General features: G+C 53.7%; 7 protein-coding genes across 7 annotated transcripts; 2 read left to right on the forward strand and 5 right to left on the reverse strand.

Annotated features, from left to right (window-relative positions):
* Window positions 1–281: 281 nt before the first annotated feature.
* On the reverse strand, window positions 282–3,260 carry CABS01_07538 (RNA-metabolising metallo-beta-lactamase; the record flags this gene model as incomplete). The annotated part of the gene is made up of 2 exons (XM_060540900.1): window positions 282–3,054; window positions 3,115–3,260. 2 exons carry the CDS (start codon window positions 3,258–3,260, stop codon window positions 282–284), a joined length of 2,919 nt encoding a protein of 972 aa, XP_060403068.1.
* Window positions 3,261–4,226: 966 nt separating this feature from the next.
* CABS01_07539 (Sec23/Sec24 trunk domain-containing protein) lies at window positions 4,227–7,444 on the forward strand (the record flags this gene model as incomplete). Its single annotated transcript, XM_060540901.1, has 4 exons — window positions 4,227–5,561; window positions 5,614–5,711; window positions 5,765–7,295; window positions 7,358–7,444. The coding sequence occupies 4 exons, from the start codon at window positions 4,227–4,229 to the stop codon at window positions 7,442–7,444; spliced, it is 3,051 nt and encodes a 1,016-aa protein (XP_060403069.1).
* Window positions 7,445–12,904: 5,460 nt separating this feature from the next.
* On the reverse strand, window positions 12,905–14,109 carry CABS01_07540 (uncharacterized protein; the record flags this gene model as incomplete). The annotated part of the gene is made up of 4 exons (XM_060540902.1): window positions 12,905–13,494; window positions 13,552–13,669; window positions 13,727–13,860; window positions 13,920–14,109. 4 exons carry the CDS (start codon window positions 14,107–14,109, stop codon window positions 12,905–12,907), a joined length of 1,032 nt encoding a protein of 343 aa, XP_060403070.1.
* A 1,895-nt stretch (window positions 14,110–16,004) lies between these two features.
* On the forward strand, window positions 16,005–17,734 carry CABS01_07541 (asparaginyl-tRNA synthetase; the record flags this gene model as incomplete). The annotated part of the gene is made up of 3 exons (XM_060540903.1): window positions 16,005–16,276; window positions 16,345–16,468; window positions 16,529–17,734. The coding sequence occupies 3 exons, from the start codon at window positions 16,005–16,007 to the stop codon at window positions 17,732–17,734; spliced, it is 1,602 nt and encodes a 533-aa protein (XP_060403071.1).
* Window positions 17,735–20,220: 2,486 nt separating this feature from the next.
* Window positions 20,221–20,388, reverse strand: CABS01_07542 (uncharacterized protein; the record flags this gene model as incomplete). The annotated part of the gene is made up of 1 exon (XM_060540904.1): window positions 20,221–20,388. The coding sequence occupies one exon, from the start codon at window positions 20,386–20,388 to the stop codon at window positions 20,221–20,223; it is 168 nt and encodes a 55-aa protein (XP_060403072.1).
* A 2,159-nt stretch (window positions 20,389–22,547) lies between these two features.
* Window positions 22,548–22,769, reverse strand: CABS01_07543 (uncharacterized protein; the record flags this gene model as incomplete). Its single annotated transcript, XM_060540905.1, has 2 exons — window positions 22,548–22,632; window positions 22,699–22,769. The coding sequence occupies 2 exons, from the start codon at window positions 22,767–22,769 to the stop codon at window positions 22,548–22,550; spliced, it is 156 nt and encodes a 51-aa protein (XP_060403073.1).
* A 1,345-nt stretch (window positions 22,770–24,114) lies between these two features.
* Window positions 24,115–24,396, reverse strand: CABS01_07544 (uncharacterized protein; the record flags this gene model as incomplete). The annotated part of the gene is made up of 1 exon (XM_060540906.1): window positions 24,115–24,396. The coding sequence occupies one exon, from the start codon at window positions 24,394–24,396 to the stop codon at window positions 24,115–24,117; it is 282 nt and encodes a 93-aa protein (XP_060403074.1).
* Window positions 24,397–25,783: the final 1,387 nt, after the last annotated feature.

Consider the following 25,783-nt stretch of genomic DNA (forward strand, 5'->3'; position numbering starts at 1 on the left):
TCCAAGCATCAGTCAACTTCCTTTCAGACGATCGAAAGTCCATGACTGCCTCGCCTTGAAAGTCCGCCGCCGGAGTCTTGAGGGACCGTAATATCCTGAATGCGCTCCGAGTTGATAACGCACAAGCCGAGTCCGACCTACTTTGGGCAGTATTCAAATATTAAAAGTAGCTGTAAACTAATTGCATGCTTCAAGGCATCCTTGCCAATCCATTTATATTTAGATATCGAGTATCTTGTCCTAAAGTACACGAGTAGCCTTACGATGGTTATGAGTTGCGCCTATGCTCCAGCCACCACGGCCAAACCATCATAAATCATCCTCTTCACCTCATAGAACGTGCTACGGTGCTGCATCATGGTCGCCGCATCCGCAATACCCACGCTCTCCACCTCAACCTTGCCTGTGCTCGTCTTCCGTACCGCCACCGCGCCGTTGATCACCAACGTACCCTCGCCACGGAACTCGGCCGTGTATCCCGTCGACTGCATCGCCCGCCGCAGATCCGTGAGCCTCAAGTCACCCACGTGTAGCGGCTGTGCGACCGAACGCACCGCAGAAGCCATGTTTGAAGGCAGTAGGTCCAGCGTGGGTACTACTTCGATCTCGGTAGTCTCGTCTTCCCCGTCTTCCTCCTTCTTGACTTCCTCAACGGCTTCAGCGTCTTCAGCCTCTGTCTTCTGCCTCTTGTTGGCCCCGTCGTCTTTCTCGATGAGCTTTTCCTTGGCCAATGCCTCGGCGATGAGCTGGCCTGTGACAGTCACGACGCCCAAGCCGCGAACGTTTTGCCACTTGAGCTTCTTAACCAAGCTGTCTGCAAGTTTGACCACCCATGCGTTGGTGTCGACACTTGCGTCTACCCAGGCACCCATCGCTGGCGTGTAGACATCGATCGCGCTCTCCTCGGACGCACCAATCTGGGCGGCCAGCAGTTTCTTGCAGTCTACTGCGAGGGCTGTTGTCTCGTCCGCAGTGCCGCCAACTAAGATGAGTTTTCTTGGCTGGATCAATGGAATCAACATGTTCAAACTCCTCTTGTCGTGCAGTCCACTGAAATCAATGAAGGCGATTCGCAAGTTGACCATGACCTTCTCTGTCGAGACGATCAACTTGGAAGGACCCTGTATCTCCTCCTCAACAACGTCCTCCACGTCGTCAAACTCGTCAGCGACATGGTCACCTGGTCCATTGGCGTCCAAGTCATCCACAGACCCTGCCCTGTTATTTTGGCGCTTGTTTGCTGCTTTGTTATTGCCGTCATCCCACTTGCGCTTCTTTCCAAGTCGGTCGTCATCGTCATCTCTCCTCAGACCGTCGTTGTCCGGTGTATCTTCTTCCTTCTCCTCGGCACGCAAGTAATCTTCGGGGCGGATCACGTCTCCGAATTGGTCGTCTCGTCTCCTTCGCATGACGAGAGGGAACGATCGTTCGCGACCCTTCTTGCCTCTCACATCGAAGTCGTAAGCACCGCGCTTTTTTGTCAAAATATTGATGCCGAGGTCCTCGTCTGTAAGAACAACCTTCTTACGTGTTGCCTGGCCCATGGTTGTTGAGATGTTGAGGGCCTTGCCCTGTTGCTCGTTATCGGATTCGCCAGAGTCTGATGAGGATTCGGATGAGACATCGTCGGCAGCATCTGCGGGTGCTTGCAGGGAAGCCCCGCCGCCACTTTGCAGCGTAGCTTGAAGCTGGCGTTGAGTCGCGAGCCACTGCTGGTACACATTGAGTTCTTCTCCCTCCAATGCTTGCCTCTTGGCCTCCTGGATCTCCAGCTCCCTACCGCCACCATAGACAAGCTCAAGGCTGTTACCATTGCTCGACTCCTCCACCGAAGCGCCATCTCTTCGTTCAGTCCACCAGTCCCAAAGGGTTCTGGCTATTGATGGTCTTTCAGTCTGTGATTTGGCTGGCTTATCTGTGAGGATGACCAAATTCCTGGAATCTTTCGCAAGACCCTGGATCAAGTCTTTAGAGAAACCCCATTCCAGAGTATCGTCGCTTGCAAGAATAACCCTTCCTTCTGCTTGAACATTATCCGCGGAGCCCGAGAGGAGCTTCTCGATTTGTGCCCGGCGTTCAACAAGCTTCAGGTATTTGAAGTCAAATGGAACGCCTTCCTTGCTCTTTCCTTCGGTGCCATTGGTACGCCGTTGCCCATCAGCAACTGATTCGAACTCCCTAACGATATTGTCGTCCATCCACTCCAACATGCTTCGTGCATATCGTAGAGTACTCGACATGTTCCGTCCAGCGAGATAGAGTTTCGCTGCTTTGAGGCTGCCGCCGTCCGTTTGTGAGTCTACTCTCCATGCTTGTTCTAGCATATATGCAATCTCCAAGACACGTGCGCTTGAGTCCACTGGGATGAGTGCCGTCCCTCCCCGGCTGACGCAGGATTTGATCATGTCGACGAGCTGCTCATCGCGTTTTGCACGGCCTCCGGCTTGGGCAACCTTTTCTGCACCTCTACTACTGCACACCAAGGCCGTCGGCTTGCGCAGCTGTTCGATGACTTCGGCACCACCACCTCCAGCGCCACCCAGCCAGGCAGCTCCAGCGAAGACATTCTCCTTCGCCTGATTCCAATCTACAGCGTAGACAATTGACTCCAGACCATGCTGAATATGCCATATCGTTCCTCCGAGAGTGTGGCCTGCATTGTAGGCCGTGATCATGAGGCCATTGAGCGGCGGCGAGAAGGGAGACGGAAGGGGTTCGTGGGGTTGCGAGTACTTGAGAGGCTGGATTAGGGAAAAGTATCGAGTAATCTCCTCGGGGGTTGGTGCTTGCAGAAGAAAGTCGCTGTCGGCCGTTGGTTGCTGAGAGAAGGAGTATGCGGCCTCGGTCAGGGAGCCGTGGGGTATCTTTGTCGCGGCTAGAGGAGTGGATGCGTAGAGGTCTTGGGTCAAGGTGCGACCTAGATCAATGACAGGTCGGGTAGCGTATACGGGGATTCTCGTGAACAAGGGGAAGTTCTTGCAGCAATGGGCAAATGCAGCCAAATGCGATGTCGTGGCGTGTGTCAGAAGGATGATGGACAAGGTCGGAACCTGTCTGGAGGAATGTCAGCGATTGTCGTGAAGGACGCCCAGAGTAGGGGAAGGGCCTGATTACTTTTCAAGCTCCCGAAGCTTTTCGACATCAAACGACTCGTCCCAGCCAAGATCTATGAGAATCTTAACGCCTCCATCGAGCTCCAGAATCGATTGCGACGCTGTTGAGTCGGAAAGGGCGCCCTGAAGAGGGCAAAAGGTAAACATGATTGGTATCTATTCGGCAGGGCCGCAATGCATCGTCTGGAGGTAGAAGTAGTGGGATTGATTCGACACGGAGTCGCTTCAAGGTGCAAGCGCAAAAGCAGCGACCATAACGCTGGCGCGCAAATGTCAGATAATAATCTCCTTGTCGTCGCTGTTGCAAGCGCAGTGAGTCGTGGGGTTTGAGGTTCAACGGAGGTGTCGCGTAAAAGAATCTAGGAACCAAAAGTCCAAGGTTGCATGCGCTCGCCGCGTGCAAGGTGTTTGGGGTACGTACCGCTGCGCAGGACTGATCGGAGAGCAGGGGCCAGCTGAGGCTCCGTCATTGAAGAGTGGGTCAACCCCATTCCAAGTCCCCCTTCTCAGGCCAGGCATCGGGATGGCGGCGACTTTCTTCCGTTCCTTATTAGGACTAGATCCGTTTTCTTCAATACAGTGGAGACATACCCGGCTCTGCGGGATCCAACGGACAGCTGCTGGAGCTCCCGCATTGGCCAGGGCCGGGAAGGGCTAGATACATAGAAAGGTACCTTAGAGCACCTGCCAAAAGAACTCCGGGCCTGGAAAAACAGATCGGAAAGTTATCGTGTCAATTTGGCCCGGATCCCTGTTGATTCGTGCGTCTGGCCAGAGCATCGAAAGGGGACACAATTCAAGCTTGTCACTTTTCCAGAAGCTCGGCTTGTTCTCGACTTTGCCGCCAAACATCCCATTTCCACGTTTCTGCAAGGCATGGCGCGCTCTTGATTGCGTGCGCGCATTTCTATTCAATCCCTCTGCGAGTTTTCGACCTTGATACCCGATTCTGACGGTGCACAACAGCTAGCTGGCCGTGCCTCCGAACCTCAGCTTTTGAAAGCTACGGTACCTTCATTAGCCCGCATTTAATTCGACTCCCCCGAGCAATCGACCACGAGCTTCCCATCACGCAACCCTCCAACACACCGACCACAGCCCATTTCTGCAAACATGTCTGACTTTAGCATGTACCACCAGCTGGGCCAGGGCGAACAAGACCCTTCGAACCCCAATCGATCGACGCAGCCCGCACCTCCCCAGTTCTCCCCTCCCGTCGCGGGGCAGCAATACCAGCAGGGAACTCCATACGGCGCCCCTGCACCTCCAGGACAGCAATACTATGGAGGCCAGCCTGGTTCCGCACCACCTCAGGCACAGCCGTATGGGGCCCCTCCAGGTCAGGAGTATGCGCAGAATCCTGGTTTCCAGTCTCAGGAAAACTTGGCGGCGCAAATGGGAGGCATGTCACTAGGTGATGGACACGGTACAGCAAGGAGGAAGAAGAAGGACCGCCACGCATACCACCAGGTCGAGGCGACAGGCTCGTCGCAACCCTTCAACGGAATCCCTGCTGCCGGCACGAATGCCACGGCCTTCCTCAACGACCCTTCGCAAGCTCAGTATGCTCAAATGAACCAGTTCCCCGTCGCCGCGGGCCAGACATTTACACCCGCCAATCCCGCTTCCCCGGCTGAATTTGCGACCCGGAACGGCACCGATGCTGGCGGCCCCCCGGCTGTGGTTCAGACTTCCGGACACCAGAAGCTGTCTCTCGACGACCTGCCTAGTGTGCCAGTCTCCCGTGACTCTCTTCAACAACACTACTTCTCCAATGTTTATCCCACCTTTGAGAAGCACTTGCCACCTCCCTCGACTGTCTCATACGTTGCCTACGACCAGGGCAATGCTTCGCCCAAGTTCGCGCGCTTGACACTGAACAGCATTCCGTCCAATGCCGAGGGCCTTGCACTTACTGGTCTGCCAATGGGTCTTCTCCTTCAGCCCATGGCACCTCTCCAGCCCGGGGAGCTCGAGATTCCAGTCCTTGATTTTGGCGATTCTGGCCCCCCGAGATGCCGTCGCTGCAGAGCTTACGTCAACCCCTTCATGATGTTCCGGTCCGGCGGCAATAAGTTTGTTTGCAACTTGTGCACTTACCCCAACGATACCCCGTCCGAATACTTCTCCGCACTCACTCCCCAAGGTGTAAGGGTGGACCGCGATCAGCGCCCAGAGCTTACCAGGGGTACTGTGGAGTTTGTAGTGCCTAAGGAGTACTGGACGAAGGAGCCTACTGGTCTGCGCTGGCTGTTCGTCATTGATGTTACCCAGGAGTCCTTCAACAAGGGATTCATCGAGTCCTTCTGCGAGGGCATCGTTGCTGCCTTGTACGGTGGCGAAGACGCAGAACGGGATGACAATGGCGAGCCAAAGAAGAGCATTCCCCCTGGCGCCAAGGTTGGCTTCGTGACTTATGACAAGGACATCCACTTCTACAACGTCAATGTGAGTTGCTCCCCAGGACTCCAGACATTGGACAATGGACTAACAATCATAGCCCGCCCTGGATCAAGCCCAGATGATGATTATGCCCGATCTTGAGGATCCCTTCGTACCCCTGAGTGACGGTCTCTTTGTCGACCCTTACGAATCTAAGTAAGATTGCCTGCTGTGTATAATATGACCATCGCACTGACTGACTTGTCTAGGGATGTCATCACATCTCTGCTGACAATGCTGCCCACCATGTTCTCAAACATTAAGAACCCCGAACCGGCCCTCCTGGCGACCCTCAACTCTGCTGTTGCCGCATTGGAAAAGACCGGAGGCAAGATCGTCTGTTCTCTGGCGGCTCTGCCTACCTGGGGCCCTGGCCGTCTCTTCCTCCGCGACGATGGAAAGCATCCCGGTGGAGAGATCGACAAGAAGCTCTTCTCTACAGAACACCCGGCATGGAAGAAGGTGGCCGAGAAGATGGTGGCCACCGGTATCGGTGCCGACTTCTTCCTCGCGTCGCCTTCGGGCGGATACCTTGACATCGCCACAGTCGGTCACGTTGCAGCCTCTACCGGTGGAGAGACGTTCTACTACCCCAACTTCATCGGGGCCCGTGACAACACGAAGCTGTCCATGGAAATCAAGCACGCGGTTACGCGCGAGACTGGCTTCCAGGCTTTGATGAAGGTTCGTTGCTCGAACGGCCTGCAGATTAACGGGTACCACGGCAACTTCATCCACCACACTTTTGGTGCCGACCTGGAGATTGGTGTTATTGATGCTGACAAGGCTATGGGCGTCACCTTCTCCTATGACGGCAAGCTCGACTCGAAACTCGACGCCCACTTCCAGTCGGCGCTGCTGTACACCACGGCTTCCGGCCAGCGGAGAGTGCGCTGCTCAAACATTATTGCGAGTGTGTGCGACAACCCCAGGGATAGCGTCAAGTTCATCGACCAAGATGCCGTGTTCACGATTTTGGCCAAGGAGGCAAGCACAAAACTAGCAAGTACTTCGGCAACGCTGAAGGATGTCCGCAACCACCTGACGGAGCGTACGATCGACATTCTCTCAGCATACCGTAAGAACTTCTTGACTTCAGCGCAACCAGACGGCCAGCTGGTCATGCCGGAAAGGCTCAAGGAGTTCTCCATGTACATGCTCGGTCTCCTCAAGTGCCGCGCCTTCAAGGGTGGTAACGAGAGTTCCGACCGTAGAGTCCACGAGATGAGGATGATCCGTTCCATGGGCGCCAAGGAGCTTAGCTTATACCTGTATCCGCGCATGATCCCCATTCACAACCTCACTCCAGAGGAGGGCTTCCCTGACGAGTCCGGCCATCTCAAGGTACCGCCTGCGATTCGCACGTCCTTCTCTCGCGTGGAACCTGGCGGCGTCTATCTCGTCGACAACGGCCAGCAGTGTCTCCTGTGGCTCCACTCCCAGACCTCACCGAACCTCATTGCCGATCTCTTTGGCGAAGACAAGACAACCCTCCAGAGCCTCGACGCGTATACTTCATCGCTCCCCATGCTCCAGACACATTTGAACGCGCAAGTACGGAATATCGTCGAGTTCCTTAAGACGATGCGGGGTTCCAAGGGTCTGGGTATCCAGCTTGCGAGACAAGGAATTGATGGTGCCGAGTACGAGTTTGCGCGCATGCTCGTCGAGGACAGGAACAACGAGGCACAGAGCTATGTCGACTGGCTCGTCCATCTTCACAGGAGTGTCCAGCTCGAGGTAAGATACATCTATCCCATGACCCCTTTCTAGCAAGAAATGCCGCTAACATTCCATGATAGCTTTCTGGCCAAAGAAAGAGAGAGGACCCGCTGACGGACGCCAACGCACTAGCAGGCTTCGCCGGTCTGAGGCCCAACTACTGGTAAAAAGGGCAGAGGCAAGGAGGAAGTGACTATGTGTGGAAGTAGGAGGCGCCAGTCGATCGAGCGGAAGTCTCGGAGGCGTGGGTTCAACTTTTTTTTGATGGTTTGAGCGTTGTCAGAACTGCATATACATTGGGTGTCCAGGGTTTCCGAAAAGAAAGTAGTAAACAACCATTCAAATTCACTTCCGGCAGACTGCTGAACGAGTCTGGCTAGCCTCTTTTGTGTTGAGGAGTAGTGTCAAGCAATCGCCCTGTTCACCCTCTTAGCACCCTATATTCCACGACTGCATCACGCCCTTTTCCTGAAGTGGGCATTGCCCTTGCTGCTCTGCATGCGACAAAGTCGCTGGTCGTGTCTTGGCGAGCGCTCAACCGTCAATCAGCCTGTCGACTGTCACGGACGTCATGGCATGCCAACCGTGTCACCGGCCAAACCATGGAAGGAAGCCAAGATGAGGCCAGGAAGACTCCATCTTCAAGGAAAATTTCGAAGATCAACGTCCCTACTTCCCAGGCCACTACGTGTGCGCTGACTCCCACGATGGCCACTGCCAAAGCCACGTCGTGGTCTCTTCGCCTCAGTATTAGCACTCCACCCGCGGAGACTAGACTGCAGCCTCCCAGCCTACCGGTCTTTCTTGGGAAAAGCATTGTCTCTTGATCTTGAGAGCCGTTCCGAGAGGCAACACTCCAGTCTCCCAAGCACAGCTATCATTATGTTTCATCTCAGTCAGGAGAGATCCTTCCTCGATAGCGAAATATACCCAAAAATGGAAGAAGTCGCGAGGAGACCTCGACTCGAACCCGCGACGTCTCGAAACATGTGATGGTATTCCGCGTATTCCATGAAGTACCGGAACCTACCCAAACGACAAGTCACGAGGCCAAAGATCGCCCGCCACCAAAATTACTATGGCGGAAAATGACAAAAAAACAAGCTATCCATGGCATTATGTAGGACCGTGAGCCAACATACGCTCCCATCTATTCAAGGCTGGAGCTGTACCGCTCGGCCATCGACTACAACGGACGATGCTTGTTGGAGGACATTCACGATTCTGGTCACTATATCCCCTTCGATGCCCATTGCCTGCGCATGCTTCATGACATCTCATCCAACAACCTGCAGCTGCGAGTGCGACCGCAGCCCATTGAGAATTTCTGTATCCCTCCCGGCTTACGTTCAACACCATCGAAAACAAGTCTTGTACTTCTCTTTCTAGGTTGGGCCATGCAGTACGGCATAATGGCACACCCAGATTGATAATCTCAAGACTCCATGGCATACTCCACCGGATTCCATTGAAAGCAAAGCCAGGATCTCACTCACACCCTCATATTCGCACGAAATCTGATACAAAACTGTGAGATGTGAAATGTGATGGTTGACGGAACACCAGTGTCTAAATGTGAACACACCCAAGCACGGGAGTAATCATAGAGGAATGAAGGCCGCCCGAGATGCACCACCCAATCCTTAGTTCCCTCCGCCAAGCTTCGCACGACATCATCCGGGTGGGAAAATTCGAAGGGGCGGGGAATTGCTGGTCACGGTCAAATCTCATCGCGCTTTTGTGTCAACCTGCTTCCCTCGGTAGATGACGTTTGCTCAAGGTTTCTGAGACACGAAGCCGGTGGCTTTCTGACTTTGTAGTGTCTGTACAATTCGTTTAGACCGTTGGAGGCGTGCTGGGAACATCTCCGCAATGCTGTTCCTGCCTCCTCCTAACAGCCAGCGCGATTGTTTATTTACCTTTCCAAGTTTGCTCGCTTTCTGGTCATACGGCGTCGCTACCCGCCGTACCTCATTTCCCTAGGCCGTTTTCCACGCCGGCATAAAGGTAAGCCCGATGGAACGAGGATATACAAGACGAAATGATAGCACAGGACACCAACGACTGGACGTCGTTGGGTCTGAGGGCCTTGAAACAAGCAGGCTCCCGAGTGGCCTTCTGTTAGCTCACCAAGGCTGCCTACCCATACTACTTCTCTCCGAGCCCCCCCATCCCGTCTCCCGTATTCCTCACTCGTCTCCCAAACTCCAGATGGCAGGTTTCTCTCGGTACACCAGGGTCAGGTTGATGTGCATAATCTGGACGGGTCCAATATGAGACGACCGACCCGCGACGGGCTGGGCCTCTCTGCTTCCTCCTTCACCCCCGTCAATCTGGCGCCCGGGATAGAAAGGCGGGCAGGCAGGCAGCAGGAAACGGCATTGATGGATTCGTTAGGTGGTCGGGGTGTTCATCTAGCTGATCTACGCGCAGCTGCAGCAAATCCGTGATCCCTGACGAAGATCGATACGTTTTTTTTCTTCTTCCTCACCTACCTTGCCTACCCACGACCGACCGACCGTGCCGCCCTCTTCTCCCCGATGAGGCTTACATGCATGTCTCAGAGGAGGGAGGGGGAAATACCTAGGTAGGTAGTCCACCCGTAGACAAGCAAAAACCCTCCATTCCCCAACGCAAGGCGGGATCTCCATCCGGGAACGCCTCGTCTTATTTTGGGCGGCTCGAAGTGCCAGAAGAGGAAGCGTTAGCGGTGGGCATGGTCACCGCCCTACATGTCTCTCATCCTCGAAGCGGTGAGCCGTGATGAATGATGATGTACCACGAGAGAGTCTCTGATGCTCTGCCGCACATGATGTTTTGGGTCCTCCCGTTGGGAGAACGAAAAGAAGGTGGTTTGCCGCCTTGTCCCACTCCTTTCATCCGTCGAGTATCATGTCATGCTGCACGACGGGTTGGGCGTCGACGCAGCAGCGATCACCCGCACACCCATGCCATTCACGAGTCCAATGCAGCGACCAAGGATGAACATGCACGCGGCAAGAAATTCATCATTGATGATACAGGGGGAGGAGAGAGAGAAGAGGGGCATGACGACAACTCTGCGCTAGCAATCATTTCTTAGCCCCCAGCCTAGAACGGGAAACCACTTCATGAAGAGTTTGAAGGAAAGGCAGAATTTGCCCACTAAACTTAGTTTCTAAAGCGACGCCAGTGTATCCCTTGACTGCCGCGCGGGCAGAGAGGGGGCACTTGGGGGGGAAGGACAGCAGGAGAAAGAAAGTGTAGACGTGAGATACCTCTCGCATTGGACACTCTCCCTGAATGGAGATAGTCCTCGCGGAATGTCTTTCGCATCTTCACCCCCGCCCCTCCTCCGTCGATGTCTGTGTCTGGTGTAACTGACCACATCGGGGTATTGGCAGGGAGTCCAGCTCGGCACCTCTCGCCTGAGCTAATGAGGTGTGATTGGATGGCAGGGGACTATGCAAGGGCTAGCATTTAAAGAGGGCTGCGGGATGTTCGACCGCGGAGTGCCCTCCGGTCCCGCGTGGTCGGGCCCTGGTGGCGTCAGCCCCCGGTTCCAGGGGTTCGAAAGATAAACCCTCTTTCTATCCCGCGACCCTCCCTATGACTTCCAAAGTCTTTGGGATCTCTGGGGTGGTGTCCCCGTCAGTCGGGTAGCAAGGCAGGGAGGCAGGTTCGTCGTATGTTTGGATAAGAAGTGCAAAGGCGGGAATCTCGTGGCTCACGAAATCTCTACCCGTAGATAAAGGCCGTAACGGGTCTTGCGCATTTCGGCCGTACTATGTGTCACAGGCAAGATGCCTCGGATCAGCCATCTGGTGGTTCGGAAAATTGAGAAGTGATAGACTTCTCATAGTCTTCGCGGATCCTCCCCGCCTCAAAGGGCCACCGTACCAGTGTCCAGAGTCAGTATTGTCTCTCAAGAGGGGAGGGAAAAGAGACCATTGCTTGTGTAGGTGAGGGTGGGGGGTCGTCGTGGGGAGAGCCAACGCAGTGATACCCAAAGTTCCAGCCGATCGAATGTCCCGGTCAAGATCTGGCATGCAGGCAGGGGTGAGGTATTTGGATTTCGGGGTAGCGGTAGACTTTTTTTTCTATCATGACGAGGACATATGCAGAGTTGTTTGCGCCTGAGATCATGTCAGCTCCCGGAAAAGCAAACATGGATGTCTTCTCAGCCCTCCAATAGCCACTCACCATCCTGGTCGAAGATCCCTCCACCCTCGGATGTTCAGCTCTGACGGCCTATCGTTCTTCGTCAGCCTGACCAACCGCGGTATTGGGAAGACCATGTCAGAGGCTCCCGCTCTTTCTTTCATCCCTTCAGAGACACCGATTCTTGAGTGTTCGTTGGAGAGCCAAAGGTTTGCTGCCGGTAAACGGGCAAGACAGGTGAGCCTTTCTGTATGCTTGCTTTTTCTCGTCAAGTGGCGCCGCGGCACGTGCCTAGGCAAACACTTTAGTATGACTTGGACATGTCGATTACGAATTCGATAGAGGAGCGGGCTGAACAAGCGACTCTGGCCCATTCCAATGGTCGCGGATGTTGATCTTGCCGTTCTTGCTAGGACGTTTTGGGCGAGAGCCTCAGCATTCAACTCAGACTCTTCAGGCGCGAGGATTTCGAGTCGAAATAGTGTACCGCTATCCAGTCTTGCCGAAGGCATTTCTCCCCTTTGGTCTGTCTGACTACCTTCTTCGGCTTGGCGGGGCACCGGGAGTCAACCTTCTCTGGGTTCTGCTGAGCAAGCACAGTGGCCAAGGCTGTCGTTGGCATGGAATGCCAGGCCCTTCCGAAGGGTCGCGTTGCTAGGGTGAAGACCAGGCGGCTGCGGCAAGGCAATGCTTTTCCACACACCAATGGCCACTGGACAACAGAATTGCATGCCTATCCCTACGTCCAGTCGCCCCTACATCTTTGGAGCGAACCGTGTTGCGCAAAGGGAAGAGGGAGATTTCAATCATGCTTGAAAATTGCTTCCGGATATGGAATATGAAGGGATTTGTGATTTGAACCAGAAGAATACGCCAGACACCTGCAAAAGCTCCTAGGTCCCAATTACATCGGATCTAGCCATTTTGTCCTACCACTCCCAACGCCGCCAACCCGAAGTCAACCGTATGATGATGTGCACCAGTGAGAGCAAGCAAATTCCCGCGAAAATCGAGATGTCGAAAAAAAGGAAATAGGCAAACAACTTTGAAGACCACTATCGAAGCCCTCCGAGCACACTGGCCGGAACAGGCAATCGACACCCGACGTTGTAGATCCAGGGACCCTCGAGATCGCAAGTAGCTTCAGCCCGACGTGCAAGGGCAGAAAAAGCAACCAGCGTGGGCCGCTGAACTGAAAGCCCCGTCGAATAATGCAAAAAATTGATTCCCCTGCCCGGTCATTGCGGACCAATCACCGCACTTGGACAGGGAACCAGTCGTTAGTAGTGCTGAAAAGCCTGTGTTGCGAGACATAAACACCTTTCTTGTAGCCATGTGTTGACATGACAGGTCGTACGGCGAGACAAGACTCTGCCCAGGGTATACCGCCTCAGCCAGCCTGACGTACGGCCAGGTCTCACCGGCTCACATCGAGTACCCATGAGTGAGACATTAACCCGGTCGAGGATGCGCCAAGAGCAAATCGGTCAAGACCCATCCATAATTGCAGAGAAGGCGTAGCGTGGGTCAGGTTGGCTCCGAACTCTGGCTATCTCACTCGTCGCGAAGATTTCGCTGAAGATTTTGAAGTCGCTTTTGTGACTGGATGAACTGCCGCTTGAACTTGATGATGACGAGCTCTTTGACTTGCTTTTCGAAGAGCTGCTGCTGCTGCCGCTCCCTTTCGTCTTCTTGGCGATGTCGTCGAGGATGAACTTGGCTGTGCACTGTCTGTCGTCTTCGAAAGCGAACATGACGGCGAGAAACTGGCCCCTCAATTCTGGGTCGTAGAGAAAGACTTCGCGCCACAACTCCGCCAGCTCCTTGGGCGGGTTGCGGTAGCCATTGCCAAGACCAAAGTCGCCGATCACAACGTGGTTGTAGCCGTTGAACACGCAGATTCGCAAGGCGGCGCGCATCTTGTTCCGTACCAATTCTCGCTCTTCCGAAAAAGAGTACTTTCGTCCCATGTCTGTGAGCTTCGGCCATCGAGCTGGCGGCATAGAAATAACTGGCAGCGACCTCCAATCTTTCATGTCCAATGACTCGATCCTGTCTTGAAACTGGCGGAAACGAACTGCACACTTCATTAGTCAAGAATGACCAAGATGCTAGGTAGTACGCATGTGCCTACCAACATCGGGAGAATAGATGGCTCCTTCGATCGGGATCGGGTAGTTGGTTGGCATGCATGTATCCGGATGGGGAGACCCCAACGTTGCTGACAGATTGCTGCGACGGCATAATCTCTCCTACATAACGCGTCGAGTCAGAGTTGTGTTATACAAGGCGCACCATCGACGACATACCTCGTAACCGACAACACCTGTCTCCCAATCACCTCCGGGTCGCTTCTCGTTCGCGGCGCAGATGAAGGGGATCCGGACTCCTTCACTTTGAGCCCAGCCCAGTGCGCAGTCTACAGGATCGCTATGCACGACATCTGCCATGGTTAGCTGTGGCTCCGAATCATAATCGATGACGGCCATGGGTGAGTCTTACAGAAGTTGGGTAAGTCTGAGCTCATGAAGGCCGGGCGGCTGAGCGGAAGCTGGAGTAGCGGCTGAGAGTAGAGAACTGAGTATGGGGGCCACTCCTCGCGGAAGTATCTGTTGACTTCTGGGATCAGTTTCTTCTTGGTGTCCGCCGCAACCTCGGAGGGCTTGATCTTCAAAGGCTTCGAGGAAGGCATTGTAAGCTTGCGAAGGCAGGCCAAAGAAATTCTTGGGGCGGTGACGAAGGTCGAGTTGCTGTGTAGAACTGATCCTTGATCAGACGCAATGCGGCGAGTATGACTTGGGAATAAGAGATCAGGGAAGCACCAACCGTGGGGTACACTCGTGGCTTTAAATACGTCCCCTCGCAATGAAGAGTCGCTCGGGAGGCAACTCTAGCTGCGGCTTGTAGACCAGGAGCGCGGGAAGGAAGAAAAGAAACAATAGCATGGTGAGGTATCTTGGGCCCCTTTGCAGAGGAATGAATTGCTTCGCCTCTCCAGGAAGCGAGGGCGGTGAAGGGTGTATGGGAGAGTGTTACCAATACTTGCCGGATCTCAGTCAAGTCTGCGACATTCCAGGGTAGTGTATAGGAAGGGCGCGTAAAGGGTGGGTGGGCTTGCCGTGGTTGTGATGAGATATGTCTTGCTTGTACAGAAACCCGGGTCGTGTCACGTCAGTCTTCCCGTGGTCTTGGTAGGTGGGATCCGATCGAGTTACTACTGCAATCTGCCGCAGTTATACGAGATCTTCCTGTTTCCCAAGATCTCACTTGAGGCGTTCTTGCGAGCCGGGATAGGGCGATGGGAGCAAGCAGTGCAACCGGGGGGGTCGAAGCCAGGGTCCGTACATATCTTGTTGGCTAAGGCGAGGTATCCGTACCTAGGGTCTGAAGACAGTTTGGGCGGGGCGGGAGCTAAAGTAGGGAAAGATGGCGAGGGAGAATAGTTGCGAGTCCCAGCAGCCCGTGCCGTGCCTTGCTTAGATCGCGGGCTAATAAGCAATAAGCTGGCATGGAAGAAGCAAAAAACCCAGCTTCATGGTTCTTGGGCCCCCACTAGGCAGGGCTGCCTGTCCAAAGGTTGGGCGCAATGAGGAGAGATGTGAGCTCATCTTGGAAGTGAGGCAAAATATCGATGGGAGGTGACAAGGCTACGTTGGGTGTCTGTTTGCCCGCCGAGGATGCGGATCCATGCTCTCCATGACTTACATACAGGTTCCGACTCGGGCTTGCGGCCTCGATCTGAAGGGAGACGAAGTTTGGGACCAAGAAGAAAAGACTGGACTCGATCGGATTCCAGATCCATGTCATGGGGTTGCTAGCCAACAACTGCATTATCCCGAAGTCGTCACCCGTGTCCGGTGTTTGGTGTCTCGGGAGTCGAGGGCGGAGCTGATGAAATGTTGAATTCTGTCAATAATTGGACTCGATCAGCCAGACAAGGACTCGAGGCCCAGGTTCTTGCGATTACAAGTCGGACCGGGATATGGATCAGGCATGGTGTGTTTAAGGTGGACATTTGGCAATAACAAGTCTTATTCAAAGCGTAGAGAGAGAAGGTCTAGAGCTGGAGTATGGGGGAGACGTTGAGTGCCGGGGATGTCATCCGATTCGAGAGGAGATGTTTGTGGTGTGGAGGGATGCAGACGGGAGGAGCTGTGGTGGCTAAGGTATTTTGGCCGTCGAGGAGACAACTCGGCGGTACGTACCTTGTGTAGGTATCAGGGAGTTCCCGCCGATAAGGCTGCTTCCTATCTTATCTTATCTCCAGAACCTGGGAAAGCTGCAGGAAGTCCAGGAACCCTCTTGTATGCACAGCGTAGGTTCGATCATAAGTATTTCTACTTTAACATACCGAGGGGCCCCACTTAGGTGAATTGAAGCTTCCCATTCGTAGACTTTTTCTCCAGCTCCGACCTCAGTCATCAGTCGCATGTCGTCGCGAAAGACGACGTTCCTTTCCTTGTAGTCGCAACCCCTCCGCTGTCCAACTATACCATTCACCCCTGCTGTTGGCAGATCACGAGGGTCGAATGCTTCGATTTCCACAACATGACGCGGTAGTCTGACAGATCCCAAGTTATCTTCATTATGCGAACTGCGGCAACATTCCCTTTGCGCAAGCTTGCGCGCCCATCTGGGCTCCTTGTCCAACCCATCCACAGACGATACCTCTCTACAGCACCACGGAGAACAGTAGCCCAATTTCTAGAGTGGAAGCCCGAAACCGAAGTCAAAGATGTTGTCGTCAATGGCTACGTCCGGTCTGTTCGCAACATGAAGACAGATCGATTCGTCAATATTGGCGACGGTTCCTCACGGTCGCCTATCCAGGCACTGGTATCAAGGAGCGACGAAGAAAGGTGTGTCCCTCTCAGATCCCCAAGCTTGGCCACTGTCTCGGAAGCCGTGATTGCTGATAATCTCCCAGCGCAAACCTGCGAGTCGGTGCAGCAGTCCGCCTACGGGGTGTCTGGACTCCCTCCAAAACAGACGGTCAAAGTCACGAGTTGAAGGTCGATCATGTCGAAATCCTAGGCCCCTCTGACGCAAAGGTAGGCTCACTGCCCCTCTTCTTTTCTCTAAAATATCGCTAATGCCGTCATTGAAACCAGACGTTCCCGATTCAGAAGAAGTACCAAACACCCGACTACCTTCGCACCATGCCCCATCTTCGAACCAGGATACCACTGAATGCCGCAATCTTGCGATTGAGATCAGAAGCCGTCGCGTTGTTGACTCAGTTCTTCGCCTCTCGAGACTTTACCCAAACTCATCCGCCCATCATCACATCTTCAGATTGCGAAGGGGCAGGCGAGGTCTTCAACGTTGCTACGGGCTCGACCGAGACACCCGCAATCTCGAATACGGGCAAGGACAAGCCAGCAAACATGTTCTTCCGCTCGCCAAAGTACTTGACGGTGTCCACTCAGCTTCATCTTGAGGCGTTAGCTCAGTCTCTGGGGCATGTATGGACATTATCGCCGACCTTCCGAGCGGAGCGTAGCGACACCTCAAGACACATGAGCGAGTTCTACATGCTGGAGGCGGAGATGAGCTTCGTCGATGAGTTGGACGAAGTCACAAACCTCGTTGAAGACATGCTCCGTAGTTTGGTCACTGGCTTATATCAGACCCGCGCTGCGCAAGAACTGCGACAACGACATGCGCCCGGAGAGAAACGAACAGCGGAAGATGACCTGGTTCCGATCGACGAAGTGGAGCGTCGTTGGAAGGGGATGATGCAGAGCCCAGCTTCCAGATGGCCACGCATTACATACGCCGATGCGATCAAATTGCTTCAGGCAGAAGAACATCAGTTCGAGATCAAGCCTACATGGGAAAGCGGCCTGCATTCTGAGCATGAAAAGTTCCTCGCCAAAACTCTCGGTGCCACCAGCGACTCCTCTGCCTATTCTCCCGTCTTCGTTACCCACTACCCTCGGGCGATCAAAGCATTCTACATGAGGAAATCAGACACCGCAACTTCCGGTCATGATCTGCCAGGTGACACAGTCGACTGCTTTGATCTTCTGGTCCCCGATTTGTGCGAGATTGCCGGCGGCTCAATGCGTGAGCATCGCTTGACGGACTTGTTGGAGACTATGAAGGCTCGCGGCATGGGCTCTCCAGCTGATGGCGGACGCGATGACACCAACGGCAGCGATCTCGAGTGGTATGTTGACCTCCGTCGTTGGGGATCCAATCCACACGGCGGCTTTGGCCTGGGCTTCGATAGATTGCTGAGTTATCTTGTGGGAGTCCCTAATGTCAGAGACGTTGTGGCTTTTCCACGCTGGTTTGGCCGGTGCGACTGCTAAGGTGGTCAGAGGACAGTCTAGGATGAACCGGGGCCCAAGTCATACCAACTCACGATGCGGTGCCTCGTTAAGCTTTGCCTACCTGGGATTCTGGAAGACGGGCTTGATGAAACCAGTACGACAGAAGTTGCACGGCGATGCGTGATGTTTGTGCAACCTCACTTGGCATAAAGATGGTCGACCTTGAGTCGCCTTGTGCATGTGCACCATGCTCTTGAGCTGCCAAGCGCGACGTCTGAGACCTGATTGCAAAGCTCAAAGCTATGTACACCGTGGCTTGCAGTTGACAGGATTCGATACCCATGGGACAATCACGCGACGTTGTACGACGGAAGGGACCAAGCATCCAGTGGCTCGGTCTCACATGGTATGCAACGCGAATCAGACCACCTACATTACAGGGTTGTGCAAGCCGATGTTGAAGGCGATCTCAAGTCGCCCATCAAAATGACGGATGGGCCTAGGCAGGCCGCCGTCAGAATTGAGAGTCACGGAGCATCACTTGGGTTGGTGATCGTTGACCAAAGCCGTCCCTATTTTCGACCACATACCCTCAAATTTCACGGAACACATGTCTAAATGTTTTGTAATTTGCCCATGATCTTGCGTCCGGTGCCACATGACACGACTCCGGACTCTGTATCAACACCTGTACAATCCAATACCCGATATATCTAGACATATCAATTACTTGTTGCGTCACTTCTTGAATTGTTACCATAAGTGCTGTTTAGGAGAAGTAGTCACTAGCCCTCCCAAGCATACAAGGTTGTTGACCTCGTCGAGCATGATTCTCTGCAGGATCACCTCTTTGTTATTGACGGTTTGATATTGAGCAGTATTTCGACTCCAGGATTTCAGGAATCACTTAGAATGTGCTCAGTGCCGCAACTGATATACCATTTACACGGCTCCCCGACTCTTTTGATTGCGGATGTGACTACGGAAATGGAGGCCGCCATCTCTGCTATCAGGATGCTCTGCGGCTGCCTCGAACAACCTCTGACGACGTAATTATCGGCAACGTTTCTTGAGTATTGAGGGTTTAGAGAAGAGCTCTGGCTGTGAGATTTGATCCTATTCTTTTCAGACTAGAATAGACTGGTCAAGTCTTCAAATCGACGACGAATATGCGCCAACAAGGGATATTCCGTCCCTCGGATAGCAAAGTTTGATTGATTGTCCGCCGTGGAATGCGTCCTCGGCACAGGCAAATTACGTTTCTATAATGGGCGAGACACTGGATGGAGATTGTGTGGCAGTGTTCTGGAGTCTGGGAATCCCTCGGAAAACAAGACAGATTGTGAGCAATGATCATCGAAGATCGTGATATTATGGTGACGCCAAGGCCATGAGCCTCTCTTGGGGCCTTTAACGGCTGCCACCTCTTTATTCCAGCACCGCTGAAGTCAGTGTGGTGACCACCGAGTGCCCCCTTTAGCTTTCTCTCGAGAACGAGATGGACGGACGCCCTTCCTGATATGATATGCGCACGCCAACTCTGCCAAGCATCACCCAAGATGCTTGGCACGAGCTGTTTATGAAAGACAAGAACGCGAACGTTTGGCGTCCAGCTCGGTTTCGATCTACTAGATTGGGCACGGAGTAGACAGGGCACACATCACCGAGCCCCCAGCCGGGCATTGTCTCGATGAACTGCCCGAGTTAAAGGACTGCTGACCTGCGTGACCGCCCGCCTTGCCCTTCATCACCATAACAGGGAGATGGATGCTACAGTTCCTCTGGTCTCTAGAGACAAGGCTTCGAGTCCATGTCAGAAAACCGAAAGAGAGTAAATGGCACCTACTCAGCACCCGAAAGGGGACAGGAAGATCAGCAAAAGCTTCGCCTGAAGTGGGGGACGTCAACAACCAAGACCTTGACTGGCAGACTGCCATCCGTAGCCAAGCATCTTGAAAACAGCACGGCGACCGTCCGACGCGGGGATGAGGCACATTTTTTGCCCACGCGGCAGTCGAAAACGGTGTCTCTCCCGTTCTTGACACTTGTCACTTTGGTCAAGTTAGTTGAGAATGTGCCCACTGCTGCAACCTGGCAGCTGAGCATCACCCGTCGACTCCCCACAATCCGAAAGGTGTGAGGGGCTATCAAAGAAGACGGACGCCGACTGTATTCGTAGTCGGTTGTGGTGATAGACATTGGACGGATGGGATGCGGGAATATCCATACGAAGAGGAACAAGCGGAACCGATATTGCCGGCGCGCATTCCATTCCCAATGCCACGAGGGAATCTAGGATGGCGCTATCGATAGTTCCCCGCCGTCGATGATTTAGTGCGCATTTTTTATCCGTATCTTCCCATCCTCCTTTTTGGCATTGCTCCTTTTTCAGAGACTAGAAAGATTTGCTCCGGGGGCGGTGGTGGCCGCGTCAGCAAAATAAACCATCCGCTCCTCAATCCCACATGGTTTTTGATGATGTATGATTTGGCGAACCGCCCCCTGAATCCTTATTACGCCGCGGGTTATTGTTCAAAATCCAGGTATGCCAGGGCAGCCGACAGGGCCTTTTCTCTCTCTCCACCGCGGAAGCAGCATTCGCTTTCGGAAGCAAGCAGGGGATAACGAGAGCCAGAAGAGAGCAAAAAGCAACAGAAGAATGACTGTGTGTGGGGCGCAACCCGGAATTCCATCGAACGAATGAAGGCCGATATGGCGTGGTGGCTTACATTTGAGTATCGAATTAAGCTTAAGCACACCTTCGGGATCCCGGTGGGAAGAGGGAAAAAGACCCCCCAAGCCAAGCAGCCGAGGAAGCCTGCGTAAGGTAGCTAGGGAGTGTCACGGCCTGTGCGCCATTCTTCTGTCTTCTTAGTTCTCACTCACACACACACACACCAGAGTTGGTTGGACGGATGGCGCACCAACGCCCGTCTGTCTTGTTAAAACCTGGTGTTGGTGTTGGTCACGAATCCCACCATGGGAACTAAACTTCTTTGGCTGAGGTTTATGTTTTTCATCCTCTCCTGGGTGGCCTGACACCGACAGGCAAGGTGCGTGACTTCATCACACCGGCCCATTTATTTGTCTCTCGCAAGCGCTCGCACATCCTTTTCGATGCTAGTTTCCAACACTAAGTGGACGACTGCGTTCTGCCGCCTTAGCAGCTCGCAGCTGAAGTTCTTCTGCTTTCCTACATGGGATGTTGAGGTTCATACTGGTCAGCATAGAGAACATAGTTTTTAACCTGCGTGCACGAAGCAAGGGATATCTCTACCACAGGGACGATGCTGGCGACCAGTGAGTATGTCGGAAGTTAGAACCGCCCCGAAGACGCCGGTTCACATTGACAACCATCAACAAAACCTTTTTTTTGAATTTTGACAAGCAAGGTTGCCAAGACGTATCCGAGCAGGCGCCCCAGGCTTCGGGGTTCATTGGCGGCGGCTCTCGTCTAGTAGTCAGGGCGTCGCCGGTGGTATACGGGCGATAGAGTGTCCCAACCTCACCAAGCACCGGCGTTGGTTTAGACAACCGTTCGTATCGGGGCCGTGGATTCGCCCAGCGTCCAACAAATCCTTCCAAGGCTTCAACACCCCCAAAATCTCATCTCATCGAGTCTGACTGGCCGGTCTTGGCTCGGCTGGAACTGGGGACTCGGAGAGGGGGTGGTCCAGCACTGCCTCAATGCCAATGCATCAATCCGGTGACCAAACGGCACTAGAGCAGTTGGTTTAGTGTTGTCTCTTTACGGAGTTAGGCTGCCAATCTTTCGGGACCGTAGGGGACCTTTGGTATGAGGAGGGGGAACGGTTGGATCTTCTCCAAGGGCCGCCGACGTATCCGGGCATCCGCCCGTTCAGATTAGAGTCTTCATGTTCGTGGCCGGGCACCGTTCTGTGCCGCTCAAGCGGGTCCCCTTCATCCCATGTCAGCCATCAGTCACCGACGCCGCCGCACACCCGTCGTGGACTTCTCATCGCCAGGCACCTGCCATTCTCGATGTGAGAGGATCGGAGAGGAGCTGGAGGCTTTCGTTGTCGGGCGAAGGATCATCAAGTGAGAATTTTCACGCCGTACAGACTCTTTTTGGACATCGCCAGGCAACAGTGAAATACCCAGCTCATGGCTCATGTTACGGGGAATGATCACTGATACAGAAGTTCGTACACCTAGTCCAACGGAAGTCACTAGACAGCGGGGATGCCATTATCATTGACCTTGCATATACGGCAAATCTACCAGGATCTTCATTTTGTTGTCTGAAAACTCAACAGTCCCATATCCGGATACTCGGTTGATGGTTGGTCCACTTACCTTGGTGTGCAATATGGAGAGAGGCGTGGAGTCTATACGAGCAGGCGTGAAAGCTCAGTAAGGCACGTTCAGGTTAAGCTCAGGAGCTCGTCATCGACTTTACCCATACATCACATTCTCGGATGGTCAGTTGTTTACTTAGGGCCTTTACTTTACGTGTCCATAGAGAATCCCATCATCAGTCCTTGAGAGGATTGCTCGTGGCAACTGTTCACCTTGCTCCAAGGGCGATGGTGTGATGATGTGATGCGTCTATGATCGCGGACGACTTACTTCTCGCGATTCCCAAACTCTCATCCGACGTTCGATGACCTGTACCGCCAATGGCGACAGCGGTATCCCGGCTAGCTTCCCGAATTCGCCAGCGTGTACGCGGTATCGCTGGTCCTGCCGACCTAGGGAAGGTGAAGCGTGATGGGCTTTGAAAGATAAATCCATGCGGCGGTTCTTCTAGCGAACTGAGTGGAAGTCCGCAGACCCAGCAAACCGGTTCCTGGCTCAAATGGCTACATGTAGTCCTGGCGCCCGATCTTGCCTACAGACTCCACGCTGCATGCTTCTCAGAATGATGAAGCAGTCGCCTCTTCAATAGGATGAGTTCCTGAACCATGTAGGCTGGACTTTTTGATATGTAGGTCGGCCTTGAATGCTCCCTTGGGATAGGCGTACGGGGATGAGCACCTCACCGATCAGGCTGAGCCTGCGTCCGCGGCCCGTCTTCGCTTGAAGTTGTTGCTGTGCCGGCCGCCTCTCCCATCTTGGTCAATGTAGGGCCGTTGCTTCAAGAGGCGTCCCTCCAAATACGGGACGGGAAGATGGATTCTTCTCAGCTGCCTTGTTGTAGGATGGAGTTCTTCACTCGTAGGATGAGCGCTTGCAGCTTCAAAACATGCACGCCTTAGCCCGGCTTTCAACCCGACAGGTACCGCATATAAGCTCTCTGCCAATGCTGCACTTCACCAACATCGAGGTTGTGAGCTACAGGCAAGCGGTTGCTCAAACTGACTGTTGGCACCGAATGTGCTGATAGGCTCTACGGAAACAGGATGAACTGTGCCAGAGCCGATCCATCCCATCCTACCTATTGAACTGTGACAAAAAAGTTAGAAGGATTTTCGCTGGTGGAAGGGCCATACCTCTCGCTTCTATCTGCGTTTCAAAATCTTCCCGAACGAATAACAGACATGGCAATGATGCATCCACCAAATGCGTCGACTAATACATTGGATGGCCGCATTCCAGGTGCATCACCCGAGAAGCTTGGCTCACCGGTGGTGGTGGTGGCGCCGAGTCTAACTCACAGATGGTGTGCCCACCAGTCGGCTACATTTATGTTGGAATGACAGAATCTCCCAAAGTAGTACATTGCCTCACTCGACACGCTGATGGCGAAGCTGAGCTAAGCTTGCGCCCTCGGCGATTTGGACAAGCTTCATGACACATACTCCGAAGTTGAGCAAACATCTGGCTTCTATGCCGCCTTGATGTCGTGACTAAGCAAGGCCGTCATCTTCTTGACTCTTGAGCCGCTTAGTGAGCGGGAAACCCGGCGCTAGAAGCGACCCTACGAAAGGTAACCAGCGGTCGTGAACGTGTGACACGCCAAGCGTACATCCGAGTTCCTCCAAAGGGACTCAGTGTTAAGATCGATGTCTAATATTTGCTCTCCTCGTACGGTACATCCGGTAACTGAACCTCTACGTTTCTATTCCTATCCGAATTGCAATGGTGGGTATATTTGACCCTGAATGACGTCTATCGTTGTTCCCCAAGGGGGGTGTGAAAGGAAGCATCGTTTCAAGGGGACATCCCTTCACTTGCGATTTACACTTTTATTTAGGGTTTGCTGTCACGGCTTATCCTTTATGCAAACCGAGTCATGGGGGCGGGTTGCGAGATGCCTTGCGCTTCAACGCTGGCTGACTTGCGCGCGGCACTTCGCAACAGACGAACGGAGCCCCGACTGGGCCGTGGACCGAAGGGATAACCACTGGGGCGGGTTCCCACCGCGGGCGCAACGAGCGAAACGTGAACTGGCGACCACGCCCTGTCTAGTCTTCTATTCGCTCTTCTTCCAGGTTTCCGTGGCCTCTGCTGCTCAATCAAGTATCCGTACGGTGGAGAGCTTTCACGAGAACAGCCCCTTCTTGGACTTTTGCTCGGGTTCGGCTTGGGAGAGTGGAGACTAGCAAGACGGTTATGCGATCATTACGATGAATGTGCTGAGCTAGAGGCTTTCCTATGTCCGACTGTCGGCCGCTTCTACTTTCTTTCTCTGCGAAAGAGCATCCCGAGATGCAGCTAAGGTCTTGGTCTCCATATGCATATTGTGTCATCTTGATGTAGAGCTGACGGCGGCGACATGCGTTGGACAGACCGGCCATGTCGGATGGGGTTCCAACGGCGGGTTGTGGGCAGCGCAATAGTGCACCGTGGGAGCCGGATCCAGAAGAGGTTCCGTTTGCCCTGCGGCTTTGCGGCGAACCAAGGCGGGATGCACATCGGCGGGGTGCCCTTCACACCAAGGTACGAATACCTAGATGAGCACCACGGAGGCTGGAAAAGGCGTATTCGTACATGCACTCCTGCTCCATAGGGATACAGGAGCTATCCTCCTGAAGGATCGACTCTCACAGCAGTCAACATTCTCACAGCCAATGAAGCCGCGTCTTACAAGGGAAGCCTGTCAGGCGCCGCAGGTGTTACGAGCCTATTCTGACCTGTTGGCTCAGAGTCGGAGTTCAGGGACATGGGATGGCGGGTCAAGCTCGATTAAGGTAAGATTGAGCGAGATGGCCGGCCACTCTGAGCAGAGAACCTCAAGTGTTGTCCTTCTTAGGGACTCTATTCGTATGTATAGACCCAGCGCCTAGGTTCTCTAGGTTTTTGGGCCGATGCCACATTCATTTTCCCTCGCCTTCTTACGCTCAGAATCATATCTTCCAACATCCGTACGTTGGAGCACAGTCCATCGTCTCAGCATGAGAAGGAATCCGTAATCCTGGGCAAGAGCGTAAGCTGAGAAGCAAAGCCTCGCGCGAGGACCCTCTTAGCCGGCACCACTGGGCAGCATCGTTGGCCGGTTCGGGTCGGTTTGGAACTTTGAAAGACCTTCGCACCGGTACGTCTCGTCTCATCAATCTTTCCGCTGAATTCTACAGTTATCAGACGGGGCGGGAGGAGGGGCTTAAGCTTTACTCGATGGCCGAAACATGCAAAAAAATATCTGAGATAGTGAGGCTCTCTAGACTCTGCCCACCCGCTCTCTCTCTGGATTTGCGCGGCTGGTCCGGAAGCCTAGTGGCCAATAACCTTTCTGACTTTGCTGACCTCCATATTGCCATACTGCCGTATTGCAAGGACTACTCCGCAATGAAGTATAAGTCATGAACGATCCTAAGCAACGAGATAAGCATTATCATCGACTCTTCCAATGTCGGGGAATCCTGTCAGGCTGTCAAGGAGAGACCCGCGCGGTCCACGGCTCGACCGAAAGCGAGCAGGGGGCAGCCGCGGGCTTCGATTTGGGTTTCTTGCAATCTTAACCATAAACCTTTTCCCGCAAAAGCCAAAGACGCATAGTCACTAAACTCTAGGCTAAATCTAGGGTATTTCACCGCCCGTCTGAATAAGCATCTTACCTTCGTCGGGACGGAAGCAAAAGAGAAGAGACCGGGGAAGGTTCTATTGGGCTCTGAAGGCGCACTTTATCTGCTGCAGAGGGAAACCTTGGACGGACATTTGACCATGGACCGCCCAGTCCACGTCCCC

Source organism: Colletotrichum abscissum (genome assembly GCF_030869225.1).
Source record: "Colletotrichum abscissum strain IMI 504890 chromosome Unknown Scaffold_16.1, whole genome shotgun sequence".
NCBI classification, from domain to species: Eukaryota; Fungi; Ascomycota; class Sordariomycetes; order Glomerellales; family Glomerellaceae; genus Colletotrichum; species Colletotrichum abscissum.